Raw genomic sequence first — 23995 nt, 5'->3', positions numbered from 1 at the left:
GCTCACTGGCTGTTGCTTTGGGTGAGGATGTCTAGACCTTTGTTAAATCACTTTCCCCCCACCCCTTCTTAACTGTGAGATTCCAGATGAGGTATTATCTCTGTGCATCAGTTTCTTTGTTCATAAAATAGGGATAATAATAGTATTTACCTTATCTATATATATAAAACCCTAATATGCAAATAGACCAAACTGCAGGACAACCGAACAACTGAACAACTGGTCGCTATGATGTGTGCTGACCACCAGGGGGCACGTGTGAAACATGGTAGGCATCAGCTGCAGCAGGATGGTGGAGCAGGTGAGCGGGAGCACTAGAGCAAGGTGGGGAGCCGGTTGCTGTGGTGGTTACTGAAAATTCTTTGCTCCTGCATGCCATGGTCCAACCTGGCACTCACAACTGCTGGCACCATGGCCCTGATCACCCCTGAGGGCTTCTCCACCTCCCTCTGCTCCTGAGGGGTGATCAGGGCAGCCGCCGCTCACACCCACTGATGGCACTGGCCCCACTTGCATCTGCTGTTGGCACTGGCCCCAATAGCTCCATGCTGTCAGCAAGCAGAGCTGGGCCATCAGCACATGGGAGCTGTGGCAGGCTGCCGGCAGACAGGGGATGGGGGCATGATAGGATGGGCCAGGTGGGGTGTTGATGATGGGCTGAGACCTGCCTCTGTGCCTACTACAGCCTCACAGCCCACAGTTCCTTTCACTGGGCCCCTAGTTACATATATAAAAAGGCTAATATGCAAAGGGTCCCCTCGGGAGCTTGACAGGGAGACTGGGAGTTTGATCACTTGCTATGATGTACACTGACCACCAGGGGGCGATGTGGAATGAAGGAAGGCCCAGTTAGCAGCCTGCAGCCAGGGAAGGAAGGCCCCTAATCGCAGGCCAGGCTTAGGGACCCTACAGGTGCATGAATTTCATGGACCAAGCCTCTAGTAAGATATAAGATTATTGTAAACATTAAAAATCTACAGCTGGGCCGAAACCGGTTTGGCTCAGTGGTAGAGCATCGGTCTGCGGACTGAAAGGTTCCGGGTTAGATTCCTCAACCTTGGTTGAGGGCACATCCCCTGTAGGGGGTGTGCAAGAGGCAACTGGTCGATGTTTCTCTCTCATCGACGTTTCTAGCTCTCTATCTCTCTCCCTTCCTCTCTGTAAAAAAATCAATAAAATATATTTTTTAAAAAATCTACAGCTGGGCACATTGTAAGCCCTCTGCAAGCTAGTGCTATTTTTTCTCCTCACTTCTTCTCCCTGGATTTCTTCTTTCCCCACTTTCCCCTCCTTGATTTTTTTCATTCTTGCCTTCTCTCTCACCAACTTCTCATTTTCCATCTTCCTTCTGCTCCCTCACTACCATCCCCATCCCTAGGTCACTCCAGTTCATCCTCTTGTCTTCAGTTATGCAGAGAGCTTGATCTGACACCTTGACATAAATCTGTTCTCTAACTTGGGTTCTTAAGAGTGGACAAATTTGAAACAGCCTACAATAAAGGTCTCCATCCACCCAGGAGACCAACCAAAAAGGGGGGACAAGATCTGTTGGAAAGACAAAGGACCTACAGGACTCTGAGTGTGGGACCTACACAAGTGAGTGAGCAGTTATCTCTGCTTAAGGCCACTCACACAGGAAGTGACATTTCTCTGGGTCTTCTGAAAGAAAAAGAATGGGTGAGGTTGAAAAGATGGGGAGGGGATGTCCAGGGATAGAAATCATGATTGTCAAGATGTGCAACTGTGGAAAGGTGAAGTGTTAGTTTCTTTAAAAATATGTTTTTATGTTTTTATTTTTTTTATTTTTTAAATATATTTTATTGATTTTGTACAGAGAGGAAGGGAGAGAGATAGAGAGCTAGAAACATCGATGAGAGAGAGTCATCGATCAGCTGCCTCTTGCACACCCCCTACTGGGGATGTGCCCGCAACCAAGGTACATGCTCTTGACCGGAATCGAACCCGGGACCTCTCAGTTCCCAAGCCGACGCTCCATCCATTGAGCCAAACCGGTTTCGCCAAAAATATGTTTTTATTGATTTCAGAAGGGAAGGGAGAGGGAGAGAGAGATAGAAACATCAATGATGAGAGTGAATCATTGATTGGCTACCTTCTGCACATCCCTCACTGGATCGAGCCTGTGTGCTTGGACTGGAAATCGAACTGTCACATCCTTGTTCATAGGTTAATGCTCAACTACTGAGCAATACCAGCCAAGCAAGAATAAAGTGTTTTGATGCACTTGGAGGAGAGGGGATTTATGCAGTGCAGGAGATACGGATAACAAAGTAGATTAGAGACAGCTTTTTGAAATCTACTCTAATTACATTGGACTCTAATTGCAAACTTCCAAATGCATGCTAGAGACTGGCTTTTAACATGTTTATTTTCTGATCTAGAGAATACCTAATGAACTGTCTTGAAAGATAAACCAGGCTATTTTTTTCTCCTCAGTTTATTGAACCAAAATACTACAATGCTCACTAAACCTAATAATGATATTTCATTTAATTTGAGAGCTTGTTTATTTCACAGGACTTTTCTGAATCCAGATTATAAATGTTAAGTCATAATTATCATTAGTATCCTCACTTTACCAGGATAATATTTGTTTTTCTATCTTTATGATCTTTTGATAATTCTGGTCTCTGAATGAAAAGTTGAGAATATATATTGTTATTCACTACATTTTTTCATAGTTATAAATACTGTCTCCATATTTCTCCTGCAAACATACATATTTTTCCTTGGTTTTATTTCTCTGCATTGGTACTGTGGCTGTGCTTGATCTAATGAAATATTGATTTTCATATACCCTAGTGTCTGAGTCTGACCTTTTTTCCAATTTTGGAGAAAAAAAAAAAGAATATTTATTTTGCCATCAGAAAAGTTAATCAAAACCCTAGAAAAAAGCAATAGAGGCTATCATAAGCCACAATTGCCAATATAGAGGTTATGATAAGCCACAAGAGATTGCTATCAAGAGATTGTGTACTATTTAGTCAAAGACAGTGCTTGCAATGGTATTTTTTAAATGGGAAAAAATATTATTTAATTATTATTTTCTGTCTTAATTGTTGAAGTGATAGCCTTCAATTAATCAGGCCTCCCTGTATCAATGTCCTACTGTGACATTGAGTTGACCATGTATTTTACTTTAACCTATAGGATATTAGCAATAGGTTGCAAATAGCCTTGAAAATCACTTGAGTTTTGGAACTGGATTTCTCATGCTGCTTTTGGAACCCGGGTGCTGTGTGTTTGAAGAAGCCCTGGCTAGTCTGCTGGAGACTTGTGGCCCAGCTGACAGTGCCAACCTATAAGTAAGGCCATCTTGGACCATCCATTCCCAGCTGAAAATCTATCTGATTGAAACTTCATGAGTGAGTCCTGCAAAAGGCCTGCTTGACTAAACTCAGCCCAAAGTGAATTTTGAGCTAGTAAGGTGATTGTTATTATAAAACAAAATAGAAAGGATCTTTACACAATACTGGTGAACCATATGCCATTTTTAATATTATCTTGCTTACAACATATATACAGATATCAGAATTGAGGCTAGATTAAGTATCTGAATGCATTTAGTGAGATAATATTTAATAACTCAAGATATGAAAAATAGAGTTTTTCCCTGACTGGCGTGGCTCCGTTGGTTGGAGCATCTCCCATGCACTGAAAGGTTGCTGATTCAATTCCTCGTCAGAGCACGTGCCCGGATTACAGGTTAGATCCCTGACAAGAGATGTGAAGGAGGCAGCTGATTGATGTTTCTCTCTCGCTCCTGCTCCCTTTCTCTGTCTCTAAAAATATCAATAAAAATATTTTAAAAATGAAAAATAGTTTCTAAAAGCATGAACTTACTAAAATAATTAAAACACTTTGAAACAAATAAGTGTCTAATATTTACTTATTATTTATAGTCTCACCTATTTACAAAATAGATTTGAAGCATTTGATGTATTAAAACATGTAGGTCCAAAGTAATAGGAAGCACACAAATTCATTTGAATGTCAAAATCCTCCCCCCACCCCCCATAGGAGATATTAATGCATGCATGGATCTTAATTGCAGATAATAGGTATTGAATATTGTTTTTTCAAAAGATACATAGATATTTTTCTAGTATACATTTCCTATAGTATCTCTTGAAAAAAGCATAATATGTATGGTCAAATTTTAAAGCAGCTCAGGACCTCCTCAGAGGGACCTGGTCACCAGGTGTGATGACTTCCATATGAGCCACAGAGCTTGGCTAGAATCAAGATGCACACATCTCCAGTTTTCCCAGCACCTCACCTGGTTCCTGTCAGGCAGTCATCACTTGAAATATGTGTGCAGAGCGGAGGGATGTATTTATTGAGCATCTATTTGCACTGGGCCCATCGGGAAGCACTGGAAGGACTACTAGTGAGCAAAAACAGTAATAGCTCCTGGCCTTGTGTTTCATAAACAACTGTGGAGACAGGGTTGAATCAAATAGTCACCCATTCTATAGCCATCCGCTGTGACTAATGCTACAATGCCTAAAGAGAAGGAACCCAACATATCTGGAAGTGACAGAAGGCTCCCCCGAGGGAGCAATGTGAAAGCTAGGATCTGTTTAGTGAGGTGGAGCTTTCAGATGAAGGGAAAAATGGGAGAGGAAAGAGCCATTAAGGAAGGTGCTGAGGAAGCAGGACCAGAGGGGGAGCAGCCAGGGAACTGCAAAATGGGGAGTGTGCCTGTGGGTGGAGAGCCAGAGAGCAGGTTGAGATGGAGCTGTGGCCATCATTTCCTGCATGCAAAGAAATTCCTTCAAAACACTTCTCTGTTCTTTTATGTGTCTTTCAAGTTTTCTCCATTAAGCATGCTTTTGTACTGGAAGAATGAGATTTTTTTGTAAAAGGTAGCCCCATGAAATAGCTTCACAAGATGTGTCACTTTGTTAATTTTTTATGCCTTTGCTTCTTCTTGTGCTTCATATCCTACACAGCTCAGTACTTAGTTTAAAATTTTAATTAAATCAGCAAGAGATGGAAAAACACAGGTATAAAAGAACAAACTCACTGTCAAATGTGATCATCCAAATGTGTCTTGAGAAGCAATAGTTACGTGTCCTGACCCAAATGTTATGTCCAGCCTGTACCGATACTAATAACATTGTAGAATGTGGCTGGGCTCTCTGTCTTCAATTCTGGTGTTTGTGCAAGGAGAGATTTTTGTTGCTGTTAATTGTCTATGGAATTGTCACAGTTCTTTGCCTTTTCAGGATGAATTAGATTTTGGATGAGAACTGCAAGTCATTTCGAAAAAGGTTTGAAAAAGGAAATAGATGATTGAATTAAAAATTATTTTGAAAAATAAATATAACTATAAGGTAATAAGACAAATTTCTTAAATGGCTCATAAACCAAAGATTAAGAAATTCTTATTTTTTTGAGTAATGGCATAACTGGAATAAGGATAGAGCCCCCTCCCTAGGGTGACTATTTCAGGAGATAGCCTTCTTATGTAATTATAAATTCTGAAATACATGTTTAAAAGTCAATTTACTTCACTTAATAAAACTTACATTTTTCAATCACTTATACAATCTTGAATGTCTCTCCAAAACCAGCTTTATTCTAGGTGCTTAGAATACACCAATGAATAAAGCGGATAGAGAGACCTGCCCTAGAAGAATTTACATTTTAGTGTGGACTTGAGAGATTAAAAAAATTACAAAGGAAATTAAATAAAATAAGTAAATCATATAATATGTTAGAAGTGGTAACTACTACGACAAAAAAGAAAGTAGAACAGAATTAGGGGGTTGGAAATTAGCTAATAGCAAATAGTTACATTGTGATCACATTATTGCTTTGTCCTCAGTACTAGTTCATATGTTTAAAATGATTCCATAAAAAATCAAACCAGAGGCTGAAGCCAGTTTGGCTCAGTGGTAGAGCATCGGTCTGCAGTCTGAAAGGTCCCAGGTTCGATTCTGGTCAAGGGCAAGAACATTGGTCACGGGCACATCCCCAGTAGGGGGTGTGCAAGAGGCAGCTGGTCGATGTTTCTCTCTCATTGACGTTTCTACCTCTCTATCTCTCTCCCTTCCTCTCTGTAAAAAATCAATAAAAGATATATTTAAAAAAAAATCAAACCAGACAATTGACTTACCTAGAAGTAAGTAAATATATACTTGTATTAATCTGTTTGAGCTGCCAATCAAAATACCATAGACTGGGTGGTTTAAGCTATGGAAATTTATTTCCCCACAGTTTTGGAGACTTGAAGTCCAAGATCAAGGTGCCAGCACATCCAGTTTCTGGTAAGAGCCTCTTCCTGGCTTGCAGATGGTTGGCTTGCTGTGTTCTCACATGGTCTTTCCTCTGTGCTTGGGCAGAGTGAGAGAGAGCAACAACATTCTAGTGTCTCTTCATCCTCTTATAAGGGCACTAATCCCATGGGTATAGGGCCCCACCCTTATTACTTTATTTACCACTATTTACCTCTAATAGCATCACATTGGAGCTAATGGCTTGATCATATGAATTTTGGTAGGACTCAAAATACTTGAATCATTTGAACACCCTAAAAATATAACTACCATCAATTGAACAAGCAATTAGGTTGGTAGGTACAAACCCAAGAGTTGTGCATTGGACTAGTTTTCTAATAATTAATGGACATCATTCCCCTACCTTACTCATAAAACACATACATTCTCATGTTTAATGTGTGTGAAATTTCAGTGTTAAAAAATGATTGACCTTTTAAAAGGTTGGCTTTTAAGGATAAAAGTCCAATGCACCCCAATTCTTGATTGTTGATTGCTACTGAAATATAATGAAAGAAAGATCTAATGGTTTAACTATAATCTGTTCTATGTGAAGTAATATCTTTTATGTCCAGATAAAAGCACTTTTAAATTCTAACACAAGATAAAAAGACATGTAGAAGATGAAAGTCATGAGGTAATGTAAGAAGAGAGAGAGAAAAATGGGAGAAATATCTTTGAGGTCTCTAACAACCCTTTAGATTTTATTGAATCATGTGACTGAGTGGTTTTAGTCATCATAAAATCCAGGATAGTAGGATTATGTATTTATGGGAAATAATAGAATGTGTAAGTTCCATAAACATAGGAATTATGACTTTGTTTTTCTGTAAAGGCTAGGATAATCTACTTTCAGCGTAAGTATCATAAATGATAGTGATGGAAGGAGCAAGGATTGCAAATATGAGGATCATGTTAAAGAGAAAACATATCAGAATACAGTTTGGGAATCCTCAGATTCAAAGAAGAAAGTACTGCATTTCAGAACCTAAAGCATAACAGACATTCAATTACTGGTGTCCTGAAATATATTATCTGAATAGATGTGGCCCTAATATTGATTTATTTGAAAAAATAATAATAATCTTTGAGAAATTTTATATTTCAGTATGAAAAATGAATGTTTTAATTGAATAATAAAATATTTATATGTAACTCCATGTGTAGTAAAGAAATAATCAAATTCTTAAGTCAAATACATTTTTAATAAATTATATTAAAGTGCAACTATCTAATGTAGAGAGACTACGGGAGCAATGTGTTATATATTTTCTTTACATAAAGTACTGGAAGTGCCTTTGAAAGGATATTTTGGAATAATGCTGACCTTACTCACTACAATTTATTACTACGAATTTGAAATAGATGCTTAACACTGCCAAGAGATCCTACCTACCCCTTTTATATAATAAAGTCACCTTCCCTGAGACAATGTTTTTACTCTTCTTTCTTCTCAAAACTCCAGAAACCTTTCCCAGGTGATAGTTTCTCCAAATATTTTCAGAGAAATAAATATACTTAGACGTGCTGTCCTTCATCTTCCGATTACCCAAATCTACTGACCTGTGGCCCTGGCTGACCGCCCTCTCATGATGATGGCAGACAAAGTCCTGCTCTATTTGGTCTCCAGATCCCAACCACTGCTCAAAGCTTGACTCATGCAATGATCTATTTTCCTCTAATTTCTAGAATTTTTCCTGAGTAATTCCCATTTTGCATATAAACATGGATTAATACCACTCATTTCTAATTAAAGGAGCAAAAATTCCTCTTTCAAATTATGTTGTTCTCTGTCTACTCCATTTCCTTCATACCTTAAAGTGTTCCTTCTCATTCTACGCTTTTCTTCACCTCCTATTGTTTCGATACAGTAAATTAGGTTTTTATTCTTGCAGTGTCACTGAAATGGCTTCTATCAAGGTCAACATCTTGCCAAAGCCAAAGGTGATAATGATAATAATAATAATACCACCTCTATAAGGCCTACTGTGTGTCAGGCATTATTCTAATGACTTAATCTATATTAACTAATTTAAATTTTTCTATCACCTTTATGAGGTATGATTATAATGCTCATTTTACAAATGGAAGCACTGGAAAGCTAAATAACTTGACAAAGGTCTCACTGTGTATAAAGATACAGTCAGGATTTGAACCTAAAGCAGGTGGTTTAGGATTTCTCCTCTGAACCACTGCACTGTTCTTTATCAATACCCTACTTCCCATCTCAGCAGCACTTAACATAAACCACCACATCTTTAGTTCTCTGTGAACCATCAATTTTTAATTTTATTTTAATTAACTCATTAGTTTTCATTTCTTGCTTTTTTGATTATTCTCTCTGAGTCTTATTTGCTGGTTCCTTTTTCTCTATCAGCCCTTCAAAGGTTCATTGCAGTTCCCTAGAGCTGTGTTCTCAGGCCTCTTCTTTTCTTTGCACCCTGGTCTCTTAGTGTAGAGTCCCATCTCTGCACTGCTGACTCTCAAATGCTATTTTCCCCCATGAGCTCCATCCAGACTTTACAGAGTCAAAAGCCTATGTGACTTCTCTGCTCTGATTTCTGTTAGGCATCTATAATTTCACATTGGCCAGGATAAAACTATTGATTCCTCTCTCTTCTCACTCCTGCAAAAAATCCCCTTCTTTCAGTCTTTCTAGTCTCACTGACATGAAAGGCCATGGAAAATGCATGACTATATCCAGTGAAAATTGAACCAGATTCTCTCTGGAGTGCTACTGGGAATTCCTGGGCTGTGTTTGGTGCTGAAAGCCTATGGGAGTGTTCTGGTAAGGGGGAGAATGCCCATAATGCAAGAACTGGTTTTCTGTGGCACATTTCTAGCCAGTTACATGCTGCAGATACATTGGAATGTGTACTTGCACACAGCATCATAGCCGAGAATGATTGGGAATCAAAAGCTGAGAGTAGTTTCTAATATGTCAGGAACGCTTTAAAGCATCGTTTTGAGTCCTTTGTTTAATCCATACATTTTGAATCAGAGTCTCCCATTTTATAAAGTGACTTTTCCCATTTTATATTTTTCCATTTTATAAAAGACAGTCTGACAGATAATATGTGCGTTCCCACACAAATCTGTCAGTTCACTCATCTTCATCCACCACCCCCTCCTATGGTTCAAATTTGAAAACTTTTTGAAGCAGAGAATGCTAGTCACCTGGAAGTAGTCTGGTGAAAACTCAAAAGTAAAAATTCATCTTAAACCTTCATTTATCTGGAGTCCTAATCTGCACCACAGCAGGTCACTGCTGGGTGGAGAAATGCAGGACTTCTGTGGACCCTCTGAGACCACAGGATAGTAGTCTTCAATTTGTATGCATAACCCTTAAAATTCTTTTCTCCTTTATGCATTTAGACATCAAAGAATGCCACAGAAAATCCTTATTTGTACTTGGCTTTACCCCAAACAGTCAGATATTGTTATAATCCAAATTATTTCTGTAAACTCAATGTATCATCTTGTTCTGAATGATTCTGCCTCTCTTGAAGCCCAATGATGTCTTCAGTGAAAAGGCAGACAGCCATTTACCATGCAAAGAGGTGGGTGTATTTCTTGCAAACCTCAGGATGGATGTCATCTCTTAAAGGAAAGCTGTTTTCTCTTCTGAAATATGCTTAATGGATCCTCAGTGACATCTAAACTTTGGGTAAACCCTGCAATGAGTCTAAGCTCATAAACTCTGTTTATAATTGTTGATCCCCACCCCTCCCCCCAAACTGGTAATTAGAAAATCAAACATTTTACATATTATATTCTCTTTTCCCAATTTTTTTTTTAAAAAAAGAGGAGCTATTTTAGTTTTATTTATTAATTTGCATCTTAATATATGCACATGGCAGTTAGCTCAAAAAATATTGAAAGACACAGTGAAGATTCTCTTTCCTATAGTGTATTTTATTACCTAGTTCTCTTTGGAGGGAATCAAGTTTACCAATATCTAAGTATATACAACACTCTACTCTTGACATTTGAGGTTACACTAACATAATAATTAACATATATCACTAAAAATCTGACTATATTTTATACTTTTAAAAGGTTTAAACACTGTAATTACATAAATAATGATATTAATTTTGGACAATAAGTGGACATCATAAAAGAAAATAGTTAACTCTTAATAAGTATTTTTATCATTCTTTGTATATTTCCATAATGTTTATTTCATCTTACATGTTCTCTGCTAAGTATTTAATTTCATTGATTCTAAAATTAAAATGTTTCTTATAATTATTGGCATCTTATAATTAGTTGGTAATGCTTTTATTTCTTAATGGCACAATAAATAAATATCTTAGATTAGGTAAAGTATAATTTGACTTCTTATTACTTCTTGGGGGAAAAAAGACAAATTAGAATTTTGGTAGATAAATAAATAAGGAGGGTTTGCTAGGCTTCTCTTTAGACCTCCAAACAAAAATTAATAACATTAAAAAAAAATTACTCCCAATCTTTAATCACTTTAGGCTACATTGCTATGTATGTAACTGTATATAATATTCTGATTTTCAAATGTCACCTAAAGATGTAGATGAAGAAATACTGTGGAACAATTCCAACACAATACCTAATAAGGTGATTAAGTCAATGTCTTTAAAATGCTAGTGTTTGGGCATTTACTCTAGATACAGATCTACTGATGTTAACTTGAGAACTGCTCTCTGGCATTATTCAGAGCAAAGTTCAGTTATTAGGAAAATGTCTAGCAGCACCTCCTTGTTATGCAAGGCACAGAAAAGGTGTCCTCACCTGTACTGACACATGGAAGGAGATTTCTTCTGTAAGACATTCCAAATGGGATCCAGTTGATAAGTGTTCTATCAATACAATGTGTGCGCTTCTTTCAAAACATTTGTTTTAAAAATGTTTGGCTTGGCACTATATGAGGTAGAGATATACAGAAAAGACCAAAGTAAATTAGATGTACTTCCTCAGAGCTTGGGTCTGTTGGTATAGATAAGCTGTGTGCAAATAGCTAGAGAAAACGAATTAAAGAGGTAAACAGTGCCATAAAAGGTACACCAATAAAAAAGGAAGACATGACATCCATCAGAAAAAGATAAGGAAAGCATCATGAAGGAAGTATTTTCACAAAACTGACAAAAATTAGCACAGGAATTAAATTGGCTATTTTGTCTCAATTATTGGAAAAACTATTTTACTGATTTTTTAATAATCCTCACCCAAGGAGTGAGCATATTTTTTTCTCCATTGATTTTTAGAGAGAGTGGAAAGGAGCGGGGAGAGGGAGAGAGAGAGGGAGAGGGATAGAGAGAGAGCTTGATGTGAGAGAGACTCATGGATTGGTTGCTTCCTGCTCCTGCCCCAGCCTGGGATTGAACCCGCAACCGAGGTACATGCCCTTGACCAGGAATCAAACCCCACAATCCTTCCGTCCTTGGGCCAGTGCTCTAACCATGGAGCCAAACCAGCCAGGGCTTACTGATTTTTAATATTCAATTTAGGTAGGCTAGACCCTTTTCCAAGATAATAATTTTTTTTTGTACGTATAGTTTTAAATAAAAAGTTCTGTATACATAAAAACTCTGGGTAATCTCTCCTTGTTTTTTCAGAAGTATGGCACAAAGTTAAAATGGGTAAAACTGCTTAAAAATTTGAGAGTGTGAGAATGCAAGAAATATCTGATATTAACTAACTATAAATTAAGCTGAAAATAGATTTGGGGTTTGGTAAGAAGTAGAGGGTCTCAGAATTGGTTATCCTGTCTGCCACAACTGTGACAAAACTGCGGGACTCCACTCTTCCCTTTATCTCAAGCCTTTGTTTTTCTGAATGCCCCACAGGAAGGCAGCTTCCTGGTCACATGTTCCTAGTTCAGTCCAAATCAAAATCTAGTGCCTCTAATTTCCCCCCCCCTTATTCTTTCTAAAGAGGGAATCACCATCACTAGTTCTTATAAAAGCATGCAAAATAGACAATAAACATTTCCATTGGCATTTAAATGATCATTTGAATAAATATTTATTTGCCAGAGGAGATTTATACCTTGTGTGTATATATATATATATTTTTTTAATAAAAAGGCACACATTTTAGTCAGAACTTTGAACATATAAACAGGTTTTAGGATATCATTTATTCAGATTTGTAAAGTGTTTCCAAAAGAATCTTTCATCTTAGCACCTGGAATTAATGCTTTTCCCCCCTTCAAAATAATATAGTCTCTCACATGGATTTCAGAAATTTACAGAGACATAAATGACAGCAGAACCCTAAAGTCAGGTGCCATTTTGAAATAAATCTTATCACTCACCATAACGACAGAATAAAAATGTCCTTTTAAATGCTTGGCTTGACTCTAAGAACTTCTGAATTTTGGCTGAACTTAGTTTAGCCTAGCCAGTGACTGTGATCTTCGAAGCAAGCTAGACAGGGGAGAAGTCTATATATATAAAAGCTTAAGCGAACATTATGATCGCACAACTGGAATGACCGAACGACTGGATGACTGGCGGGTAGCTATGGCACACACTGACCTAGATCTTGCCTCTGGGGCCCTGACAGCCCTGAATCTGGTTCACCTGCATTCTGGACCCTGATTCTGTGAGGAATCAGGCTCTTTCCTCCCTCCTGACAGGGTGGTCCTTGGTTAGCTTCTGCTGAGGCCAACCTCCTGCGGTCCTCCCCATCGCCACCCCTCCCCGCCCCTGCCCTGCAGGGTGTCTTCCCCCCCCCCCCCCCATTGATCCCGATTTCCCGCCAGGCCGAGGGACCCCACCCGTGCATAAAATTATGTACCACGCCTCTAGTTTAATTATAAAATTGATATGTTCTATTCCTTATTTATTGGCAGCTACTAGTATTAGGATGTCTGCTTTGCCCATAGATATAGCTAGTAAAGTCAATGTGTCACTTAGGTTATAAAAAATAAACTAAAAAAATATCAGTAGCTTAGCACAAAAGAAGTTAATTTCTCACTCACACAACACCTAGTGTGTGTGTTTCTGAGATTTCTTGGAATCCAGGTTCCTTTCATATTTGGACTGTGTTGTTTGCTGGGGAAATTCTTGAAATTCTCAGTGTTCAGGCAAAAGGAGAAGGATAAAGAACAGAGAAAAGAAGATACAGCCTCTTTCATCACTTTGTCTGTTAAGTCACATATATCTCTTGCACTTACATTCTGGTAAGATATGGTCCCATCTAGAATTCAGGGGTTGCTGGGAAATGTAACTGGCTAGGCAGCTGCTTTCCAGAAAAACACAAAGCAAGAGTGATTAAATTTGCTGGATTTACAGTATCTGTATTATGGTGGGTCCTCAAACTTTGTTACAGAGTAAGCTGCTTCTGCCCAGTGTAAGTCAATTCCACCTGATTAGAGAAGATTCTGTGGAAAGCCCAGTGGTAATTTGTTTTGAAAAGCTGTGTTGCTTGGGGAAGAATATTTCATGCTCACTAGCTGAGTGTAAGAATTCTAAATCCAGTAAACCTACCTATTCTTCTTCTTTTTTTTAATTTGCATATTCTTTCTAAAAGGAAATGGGAATTTATGCAAAAGTACTTCTGACTTGTTTTGCTTGTCTGCAAACATTTGAAGTGATGAAGTATTGATATAAGGAAATTATCTTCTGACAAACTTATTAACCTACAGCAGAATATCATGATTAAGAACTGCTGGGATGAGATATAAGGTAGGTGCATAAAAAAATGCTCCCTCAGGGGACATTTTTTTTTTTTTTTTACTTTAAACAATAAAAAAGAAAGAAAGAAAAAGCTCCCTCATTGAAGTCAGTAGATTTGTCTTCTGATCTTATTTTCTGCTTCTGTGTGACCCTAGGCAAATTCTCACCATCCTCAACTGTAAAATTAGACTTGAAATCGATGGTCCAGCTCTGACTCTGTACTAAATCCCCCCACCCCCAACCCCACCCTCAATCTATAGTTTAAAGACTTTGGAATTTTAAGGGATAGCCTGAAGGAGTAAGAGCAAAGAGAATATGGCTAGCAAAGCAAGCACCTCCCTTGGTGAGCAAAAAATGTCCCCATCTTCTGAGAATTTGTATTCAGAATAAAAGATACTTAAAATGTAATTATTCTGATAATGGTTTTATAAGTATCTGCCAGTTTGAGGGGGAAGGGCTTTTAGAATTTTATTGGGCCTTGCAGCATTGTAAATTGACTCTAGTTTGTATTATTCTTATATTTCCATTGATATCTGTCTTACTTTTTTTGGTTACTCCTCATCCAGGGATATTTTTCTTTTTCTTTCTTTTTTTTTTTTTTTTAGAGCAAATGGAAGGGATGGGAAGAGACAGAGAGAGAAACATCAATGGATTGGTTGCATCCCCATGAGCCCAAGCAGGGGCAGGGCCTGCCACCAGACACAGCCCAACCAGAGCCCTGGGCTGCACCAGCGTCTGTGCCCTTGATCAGAACTGAACCAGGGCCTCTTCATTCCCCAGGGCTGATGCACTATCCTCTGAGCCAAACCAGCTAGGGCCTGCCTTGCTTTCCGCTCAGAGAGTGCATCCTCCTATATTGGGAAATATGGTGGTTTCATTGTTTGTTTTCTGTTCATTTTTTTTGTTTGCTTGCTTGATTGTTTGTTTGTTTTGGTGTTAGGGAAAACCTAACTGGTCAAGACTGAATGTTGAATGCAAATCCCTGAATTCTGGATTCTCTATGAGAGCAGCTGAGCCTCCTGAATGAAAAATGTCACTGACTTTAGCATGTGTGCTGATTAATTCAGACTCTTGGTAACTTTATGAATATGCTGAACATGTCCTTATAGGCCACCCTCATGTGCCAGGTATCCACTAATTTTACAATGAAAATAATTTTACTTCTTTTGTGATTCCTTCAAATGCCATGTATTGTTTTATTTTTTAAAAGTAAAATCAGCTCTATAGTAGATAATGAATAATACATAACTACTTATTGTTTCTACCAATTAATATTTTTTTTCCTGGATTTTCATCCTTTTAAGGCTATGTTAATTGTTTTGGATTTCCTTTAGCCCATGCCAAGGCTTCTTCACAAATATTTATCAGCATTCACTAGATGTGAGGGACCTTCTTACATGCATTGGTGGATGGTACAAAAGGGAAAGGTGTGTGGGCAGGGGTGACTTCCCAGTTGTTAGCAAAGCCAGCTTTCCTTCATGATAGATGGGATCACTTTTATAAAATTGATTTTATTTCAAGGCTGTTGGGATGCTTATTGGTCTACAAACTTTACAAGCTGCCTCAGTCTTTGAGGTTCCATTGTAATATTCCATCCCCTTTGCTTTGCTGGTTTAAAATATATCGTTGGCTGGTGTTTGAGCCATAATACATTAAACTTACTATTAATCATTAACACCTTGCTGTGAATTATTTGGTGAGTTTGCTCTGTGCCAGCTAGTGAGGAGTGTCAGTGCCTGAGACCTGGAAGGAGGGAGGTATCGGACTGTTAGCAAAGGGTCTTGGTTTCCATCTGGTCCTCCATGTGTGGTCCAGAGTCAGGCTGGCTGCTCCTATAACTGTACCTGAAACAAAGAGCACATGAAGAGAGTGAAACATCCCTCTCCTAAGCTCCTAAGCGCAGCTCAGGTAAGGCTCAGTCTTTTAAAAATTACTAGGATACTGGAGAAAGTAAAATAAACCCCGATGTATGGAAATAAAAAGGAACGTAGAGCACAGATGCCTTATTTTTCTGAACTGTAGTACACACTCAGATTGGTTTGGCTGATTCCTTGACCTTGATGTAACCATGTTATTGGAAAGCGAACTGCCAAATTCTCTTTTGGTGCAGCCATTCATAGTGTCTCTGGATGTTGAGACTAAATGGACAGAAAATTGATTGAAGCATTCCTAGCCATATCCCACCTGAGGAAAATTGTTTTTCAGGCTCCGTACCAGCATATCATTCTTCCTCGCTTAAGAAATGTGGATGGTCAATTCTTGGACAAAAGGAGATAAATACCTTTAGAATTTGGAGAATTTCCCAAATTAATAGAAGAGAGGGGCACATGACACCCGCTGAATAGTATAAGATAAAGCTGAGAGCTAAGGAAAATTAGGGCTACAAACTTCTAAGTTTTACTTAGAGTTTTCTGTACATGATAACCTTTGTTTTTTGTTTTTTTTAACCAGATTTATTTCTGTAAAAGTTATACACTAATTCATATATATATATATATAAAGTTATACACTAATTCATATATATATATATATGTGTATATATAAATCAATAATATATATATATATATTATTGATTTTTTTTTTTACAGAGAGAAAGGGAGAGGGATAGATAGTTAGAAACACCAATGAGAGAGAAATATCGATCAGCTGCCTCCTGCACATCTCCTACTGGGGATGTGCCCGCAACCCAGGTACGTGCCCTTGACCGAAATCAAACCTGGGACCTTTCAGTCTGCAGGCTCTATCCACTTAGCCAAACTGGTTAGGGCAATATAGGCTAATACTTATTTTATCTTTTTTTATTATGACCTATTTAAGAAACTTTTGTGATCAAGTGTTACTATTTATTTATAAATGGTAAATGATATTAATACAGGATCTTTGGGCAGGGTCTCTTTGGACAAAGTTTGAGGTTCTAAAAGTAAGTCATTTTAAATACAAAACTATGTATATGAACTCCTAAATTATGGTGTTCTCATGTTTCATGCTCTCTTTGAGTTTATTTTTTATCTCCCTCATACTTAATACTCAACTAAATTTAGTATGAGTTTATTTTTTATTTGGTTATATTTGGTACAGTGAGCTCTGAATACAGTATTCTCTATTATGTTTTAGAATACTGTTTTTAGATGGTAAACATTTTGCTTCTGATAGAAGAATGCTGCAAAGATAATTTTATTCTTTGATTATTAGTTTGAAAAACTACATAGCCAGTTTTACGTTTTCTAAAGAGTGCTTTCCACTAGTGTTTATTCCCTCTCCTTGCCCTTCAAAATGACTGTTCTGGTCCAGTGAGATGGGATCAGCACCCACATCCATGATTTGTGTTCAAAACACCACGTGGCCTGCTAACCTGGAGGGAACCTCTGAATCTTAGGTTTACTGCCAAACACAGACCTTCCATGAGATCAGCTACTATGTTTCACTCATAGTGTAGTCCCAGCACCTAGCACAGGTCCTGGCTCTCAGTGGGTCCTCAATCAATGCTTGTCGATTCAAGGAAATAGAGAAATATAAGCAAGTCAGTCAGGATTCTCTGATTTTCAAATGGTGGAAAAACCAGCCTGAACAAAATGGGAATTTATCGGTTCTAGTATTTGAGCTATCCAGGCATCCAGGGATATACTTCAGATTTGTCAGGACCCAAGGGTGTCCTCATCGTCATCAGCACAAGGTGCTTCTCCCTTTTTCTTTCTGCCCTGGACCCTGTGTTGGCTGGCTTCCTGCATGTGGAGGCAAAGGGGATCCCCCCCCGCACCAGTTTATATTTATGTTGTCCCGACAGCTAGCCTGCTCACGAGAACCGTCTATGTTAGGGGTGTCGAACTCAATCAGAGAAGGGGCCAAAATCTAAAATCCAGCCTAAATCGCGGGCCGAATGGTTTACTGAACAGTCATAAACTGTCATTGTGATGGAAACGCAGCGGAGTTCAGTGATGACAGCGCGGTGCGGGCCACATTGCAAGGCCTGGTGGGACGCATTTGGCCCGCGGGCCTTGTGTTTGACACATATGGTCTATGTAGATATTTTTAGCATAAGTCCTGGTCTAACCTGTGAGTCTCAGTGGCCTTATGTGGCCTCATCATCCCTGAACCCATCACTGTTTGCAGGGGAACTGTATTCTGGCCAGACCTGGGTCAGGAGCAGCCCACCTGTGGTCAGCTCCATGGAGATCATGTTCTAAGAATAGGACATGGTGGCTCCCCAGAAAGATGCCTGCAGGAGATCACCACCCCCAGGAAAATTGTTACAAATAAGGAATGGTAGCAATTGGCAACAGATCACAAGTGCAAAATAGATTTTAAGTTTGAAATTATATTAATCTCTTTCTAATGAGCTTTCTGGTCATGGAACACTTGTTATTTTTAGGGACTCAGTAATAGATTTAAGCCTCTGCTTGGGGTTGGTGGGCGTTAAAACCTACAAAATGTGGTGGGAAAATGTATTCTCCCTTCTTGGGATGGAGAATATTGAAAGCTAGTCATCATATTTGTTCTGGATATTGTGCCCATTGTGAACCAAATTAATGTTCTCTTGAAGGTGAAACGTGCTGGAATAAACATCTACCAGCACAAGTTCTGCTTGTCTGACATGTGTTCCTGCTATTCCTGCTGGAAGCTCTTGTAGGGACACTTCCTGTACTTCCCTCTTAGCAGTGTTCTCAGGCTTGATGCCTGTGCCAGAAGCTCCTGCGTGTCCCATTCTTCTCAAGAGGTTCTCCTGGAGTGTGAGGATGAGACTCTAGGTCTCTTGGGACTTGGCAAAAGTTCCTGGAGTTCTAGTCAAGTGTCCTTTTTGGGTTACAAGTGCTAGCAAGCATTTAATCCCTGTGAAAAGTTTTGAGGGCCTCAGCATTCCCCAGACAAGACAGACAAAAGAGGACCTAATAATGACCCTAAGTTCCATGAGAAAATCCATTTTTGAGTTAACACTACTCTGCATTGTCCTTACCAGGTAGTGTCTTAGGTTCATGAGGTCAGGCCAAGTAGAAGCTGAACCTTCTGTAGAGTTATCAAAAACTCTTTGAACCACAACAGCATGCCTTCCTCTTTCTCCCCTTGGTTTGTAAATACAAGATGCACTTTCGAGTTGTCTGGGCCCTCTATTACTCCTGAGATATTACTTCCTGGTGACTTGTGTATTTGCAGATGTCTGCAGAAATCATACTAATTAAGAATATTGGAAAGTAAGGTTCTGCTGTAGCAGAATATAATAACATTTCAATCAGTACTCAAATATACTTGTTTTCATTATATCGATATCAAGATGCTGAGTAAATCAATATGCTATCATACTTTTATTTTGTTATGAATATTTTTATTTATTTAAAAAAGATTAATTGACCTTTAAAGAATGTCATATTACTTATTACATGAAAACAAAATAAAACGTTTACTAACTGGTGGAATATATAGTCATGATAAAATAATATTGTTTCATTTATTTTATCAAAAATTAATTTTGATAATATGTGTACATGAATGTAGCAATACACTGAGCCCTTGCTGGGTAGCTTAGCTGGTGAGAGCATCCTCCTGATAGGCCAAGGTTGCGGGGTTCCATACCCAGTCAGGCACAGACAAGAATCAACCCATGAATGCATAAATAAGTGGAAAACAATTTATGTTTCTCTCTCTCTTTCTTCATCTCTCATTCTCCGTCCCTTTCATTCTCCCTCACTCTCTTTCTTCCTCTCTCTCGCTCTTTAAAAAAAAAAAAATGAAATCAATAAAGTAGCAATACATTGGAAAATTTTTCTTTTAGAAAATTAATTCAAATGTTATGCAGGAAGCTTCTATTTTAAACAGACCCTTTTACATAAACATTTAAATGGTGAGTGTTAAGTCCATACCAACAGGAGCCAGGCTAGGAGATGCCGTGAGAGTTTAAGACGTTTTATTACATTCTCTCACAGTGTTTCAGTGTCAGCACCGAGGGAGTGTTTATGTTCTAGTACATAGGGCCCGGGTCAGGTCGCACCAGCCAGCGGGGGTAGCTGCCTGAACCACAGGAAATCCTTGGAAGATATAGCAAGGTATCTGGTGGGCTCACAGCTCAGTCAGGGAGAGGAGAGTGCCTGAGTGAGTTGGGGAGTGTATCCTATTTTCTGCATGTGCAGGCCATTTGCTTCAAGCTATCGGGAAAGAAACGTATAACAATATATTTTAGAAAACATGTCCAAACAGGAGAGGCAGGGATAGTCCATCCTAACCATAAGTCTTCATATTATTATTTGAATTCATGCATGAATGCATGGGTTCATCAAGATCCACATGAAAATATGATTGTTAAATATCTAGTGCTGGGTATACCTTCTAAGAAATAAGGGATTCTAACATTTCTTAATAATAATAATAATTAGCAATAATTATTATTATTGTTAATTAGTTTGTCTCCTAGATTTTCTAGCTGGTTACTTGAGCCTCCACAAAATTTCATCTTAGTATTCAACATGATATTCTTCTTTTGTTTGTGGAAGATCTGGTTCATTACTATCACTTTTGTGCTAGTTTTGCAGTTATCAGGTTCAAAACAGTTCACCAAAACAAAATAAATGGCCATCGTGAACCAAAGAAAACACATGGCAGAAATACTGATCATATATTTTACTTTCTTTTAATTTCTTAATTTACTTAAAATATTTTAATTACTTCTCCTTTAGTTAGTTTTTTTCATTGTATTGATTTTTTAAAAAAATTATCACATTTATATATTTGTTAGATATATATCACAGGTATATATATGGACAGATATATATCATATATATGATATATAGATATATATATATCTATATATAGATATATGAACACACACATATATGTATATATATCATGCCAAACAATAAAAATAAAAATAGCTAACATGTACTAAGGACTTTCTGTAGGATATCATCCACAACTTCAGTTATAGACTATGGGGTTAAGAGCAAAGATGCTGGATCTGGACTGGCTGGGTTCGAATATCAATCCTATAGTTTACTAACTGGACAAGAGCTGCTAACATAGCTCCCATCAATGAGAATATCTCAAGTAGAAGAATTACACAATATATATACAGCCTATTGGAATGGATTGTTACAGGTCTAATTTTAGGAAACATCTTAGCGCCACTTGAAGTAGCTTTCATTGGAGCACATGAATAGGTAAAAATAATTTTTCCATAATAGATAATGGTAAAGGAGAAGCTTAGGGATTTCAGTTACTCAAAAGAACATTATTTTATATTATTCTCATTTATAGTTTTGCCTATTTAAGGGTGCAGTTGATGAGAGACAGTTTAAAAAAAGCAAGGAAGGGTCACTAGATGTTAGAAAAGATGGCTTAACTTTTCTAACCTAGTCAGAAGTTCGATAACTTCTGAGAATTTTTCTTATAAGAAAACCCATGGCATCTAGTGTATACTTGTTCTCACAGTATATTTTGGTGTAGTAGATAAATTTAAAACAGCTAACATGATAAAAGGGCGTATTCTGCTGTTACTGGATACAAACTGAACACAGGTGTGAAACTTGAAAATATGGATCCACAGGTGGCGGTCCCTGGTGAAAGGGACCCTGTGAGCCACCAGCTGTGGGGTGATGATGCCTGGAGGTTGAAGAGGTGGCTGGTGGATGCTCTTGCTAAACTGAATATAGTAATTCATATAATAACAAAAGTTATTCCAAGTTTTTCATGTTGGATTTTGCTTCTTAAAAGTTTTCATTGGGATTTTTAATTTCCCAAACATTTCAGTTTTATGGGATAAATTATAACATGGCTCTTAATGTATGATCTGACATTCAACACATCTCAAATGTATAAAATTCAGAGCCATGGGGTTCAAAATAATCAAGTTGGAATTTTGAAAAATTGTGTGGTTGGTTAACTGAGTTTAGAGAGCTATTGTAAGTTTGGGTTCCTTTAACAATAGAGAAAATTGCTAACTTTCACTTCTGAAATCTGAGGGTGGTGTAAATCTAAGTATGCGATCTTTGTAATTTAATTCTATTTGGCCCAGGTTATATAATATTATATGATAATCACATTCCTTTTATAAATGGTGTCTACGGCATTCATGTTGGCAGTCTCAAGCAGTAGATGCAGAAATAGAAAGTGGCATTCTGATGTGAAGGAGAGTGTGGCATGTAGACACATTGAAGATCACAGGAATGGACAGTGACTGGGGTCATATTTCATTCAGTATATCACTCAAATCTTAATGTTTAAAGCTTTGTCCTTGACATCTCTGCAGCCCCCATCTCCCTCAAATAGCGCGCCCCATGATGCTCATGGAACTTGATCTATTTCCCTATAACAACAGTGCACATTGGATTGTGGCCATTTGCTTCCAAGGCCATCTTGCCCACTAGTCTGGCCACTGTCTGAGGGCAGGACCTAGGTCTTGTTGGAGAAGTGCTGGTCTATACAGAAGGCACCCAGAACTTGAAGAAGGAAGTTGAATAAATGAAATGGTCTCACCTCTACTTAAATAGCAAGTGTATATTTTGATTGTCTTCTAAGACTGCTACAGATGTCAAGGCCAAATAAAATGTAGCAATGGCTCCTCATTGCCTTTGGAATACTTTTAAATCCAAAGAAATATGTGCTTATGACCACAAAACAAAAAACCTCCAATAATAATAAACAGGCTTTACTGAGTAAATGCTATCGATATATGCTGGCACTGTGCTAGTACTCCACATAGAATATCTCATGTCCAAGTACTATTCATATCCTATTTTGCTGATGAGGAAATGAACACTTAGCTGAAGTAATTTGCTCAGGTCCACATAGCTGATAATAAAGCAACCACTAACAGTTATTTATATTCCCTTCCCCTACTCCAGTCCCATTTTTCTGGGCAGTTTTGTTTGTGACCTTCTATACCTTTCTCTATGTTTGTACAGTACACACACACACACACACACACCAACTTCAGCTAGTTACTGTTGCTAATTGTTTTTAACACTTAGTGAATGAGTTACCTCTTCATGGAGCTTCCTGTAATCTGGGAACTGATCTCTCACATCATCCCATACACTGTCTCCGATTGCCACCATATCTTGTGCAAATATAATCTAATTGCTTATCTCTCTTGCTATCCTAGAAGCTCCTTGATGACAGTACCATGTCTGTTCTCTCTGTACCTTCGTACTTAACACGCTATGGGCATATTAGATTATTCAATAGCATATTTATCCACATTTGGTATGTGCCTTCTAAATGTCTGGTTCTGTAGCAGTCACTAAGGATTATAGTGTACCAGCTAGTTTTTGCTGCATAATAAGTCACCCCTAAACTTTGTGGCTAGAATAACAGCTATTTATTTAAATCTTAATTCTGCAAGTTGGCATTTCCGAAGGGCTGAGCTGGCTTTTCTTCTGGTCTGGGTTTGGCTCACTCACGCATCTGCAGTTAGCTGTAGGGTCAGCGGAGGCTGGCTGGACTAGAGTGGCCTCCACTGCTTGTGTCTTACCCCCCAGGCAGCTAGCCTGAGCTTGTTTACATCAGCAAGTTTGTAAAAGCATGAACGGCCTCTTGAGGCCTATGTTTGTGATACCAAATTTTTGGACTAGAACCCAGATTCTTTGTTCGCCAGATTGAAGAATGAATCCACAGACAGAAAGTGCTATAGCAAAGCACTTTTACTTTTAATTTCTATGGGCTATGGAGATTTATTGAAGAACATGTACAGACTCACACGTGGGGAGAGGGAAGAGTCCCACAGGATGGACTCCCCCACGGGGAGTGGGAAAAGGTCTCACTGAGTTCCTTTTCCCTGTAGCTTATCAAGGCTGCAGATCCTGGTGCCTTGATATCCCCTCTGATTGGTCACTATTCCCTTAGACTGGTCACCATAGTAACTCCTGGGCTCAAAGGTCAAACCCCACATGGGACATGTGAGGTTCTCCCCCCTCCATCCTATTTCCTTTGGGCCTCCTTCTGGATGAAGGGCTTCCTTCTCTTTATTTTGTAAATAATGACCTTTCTAAGCTACTTCCAGTTCCCTTGTCTTATAGAAATGTAACTGCACCTGGCTTCCTTGTGTTATGG

General features: G+C 38.3%; 1 protein-coding gene across 19 annotated transcripts in view; it reads left to right on the top strand.

The window, feature by feature from the left end:
* Positions 1 to 23995, top strand: part of MCTP1 (multiple C2 and transmembrane domain containing 1) — a 422741-nt gene that overhangs the window by 81129 nt on the left and 317617 nt on the right. The window contains exon 1 of one of the 19 annotated variants that reach the window (XM_045571757.1): positions 15684 to 15871. The exons of the other annotated variants lie outside the window; for them this stretch is intronic. Within the exon in view, the coding sequence (XP_045427713.1) occupies positions 15824 to 15871 (48 nt within the window). The 5' untranslated portion in view covers positions 15684 to 15823. Of the gene's footprint in view, positions 1 to 15683; positions 15872 to 23995 lie in introns of those variants that run through there. 19 annotated transcript variants of the gene reach the window in all.

This window comes from Pipistrellus kuhlii, unplaced genomic scaffold (assembly GCF_014108245.1).
Source record: "Pipistrellus kuhlii isolate mPipKuh1 unplaced genomic scaffold, mPipKuh1.p scaffold_m20_p_4, whole genome shotgun sequence".
NCBI classification, from domain to species: Eukaryota; Metazoa; Chordata; class Mammalia; order Chiroptera; family Vespertilionidae; genus Pipistrellus; species Pipistrellus kuhlii.
This window is presented reverse-complemented; position numbering and strand designations above follow the sequence as displayed.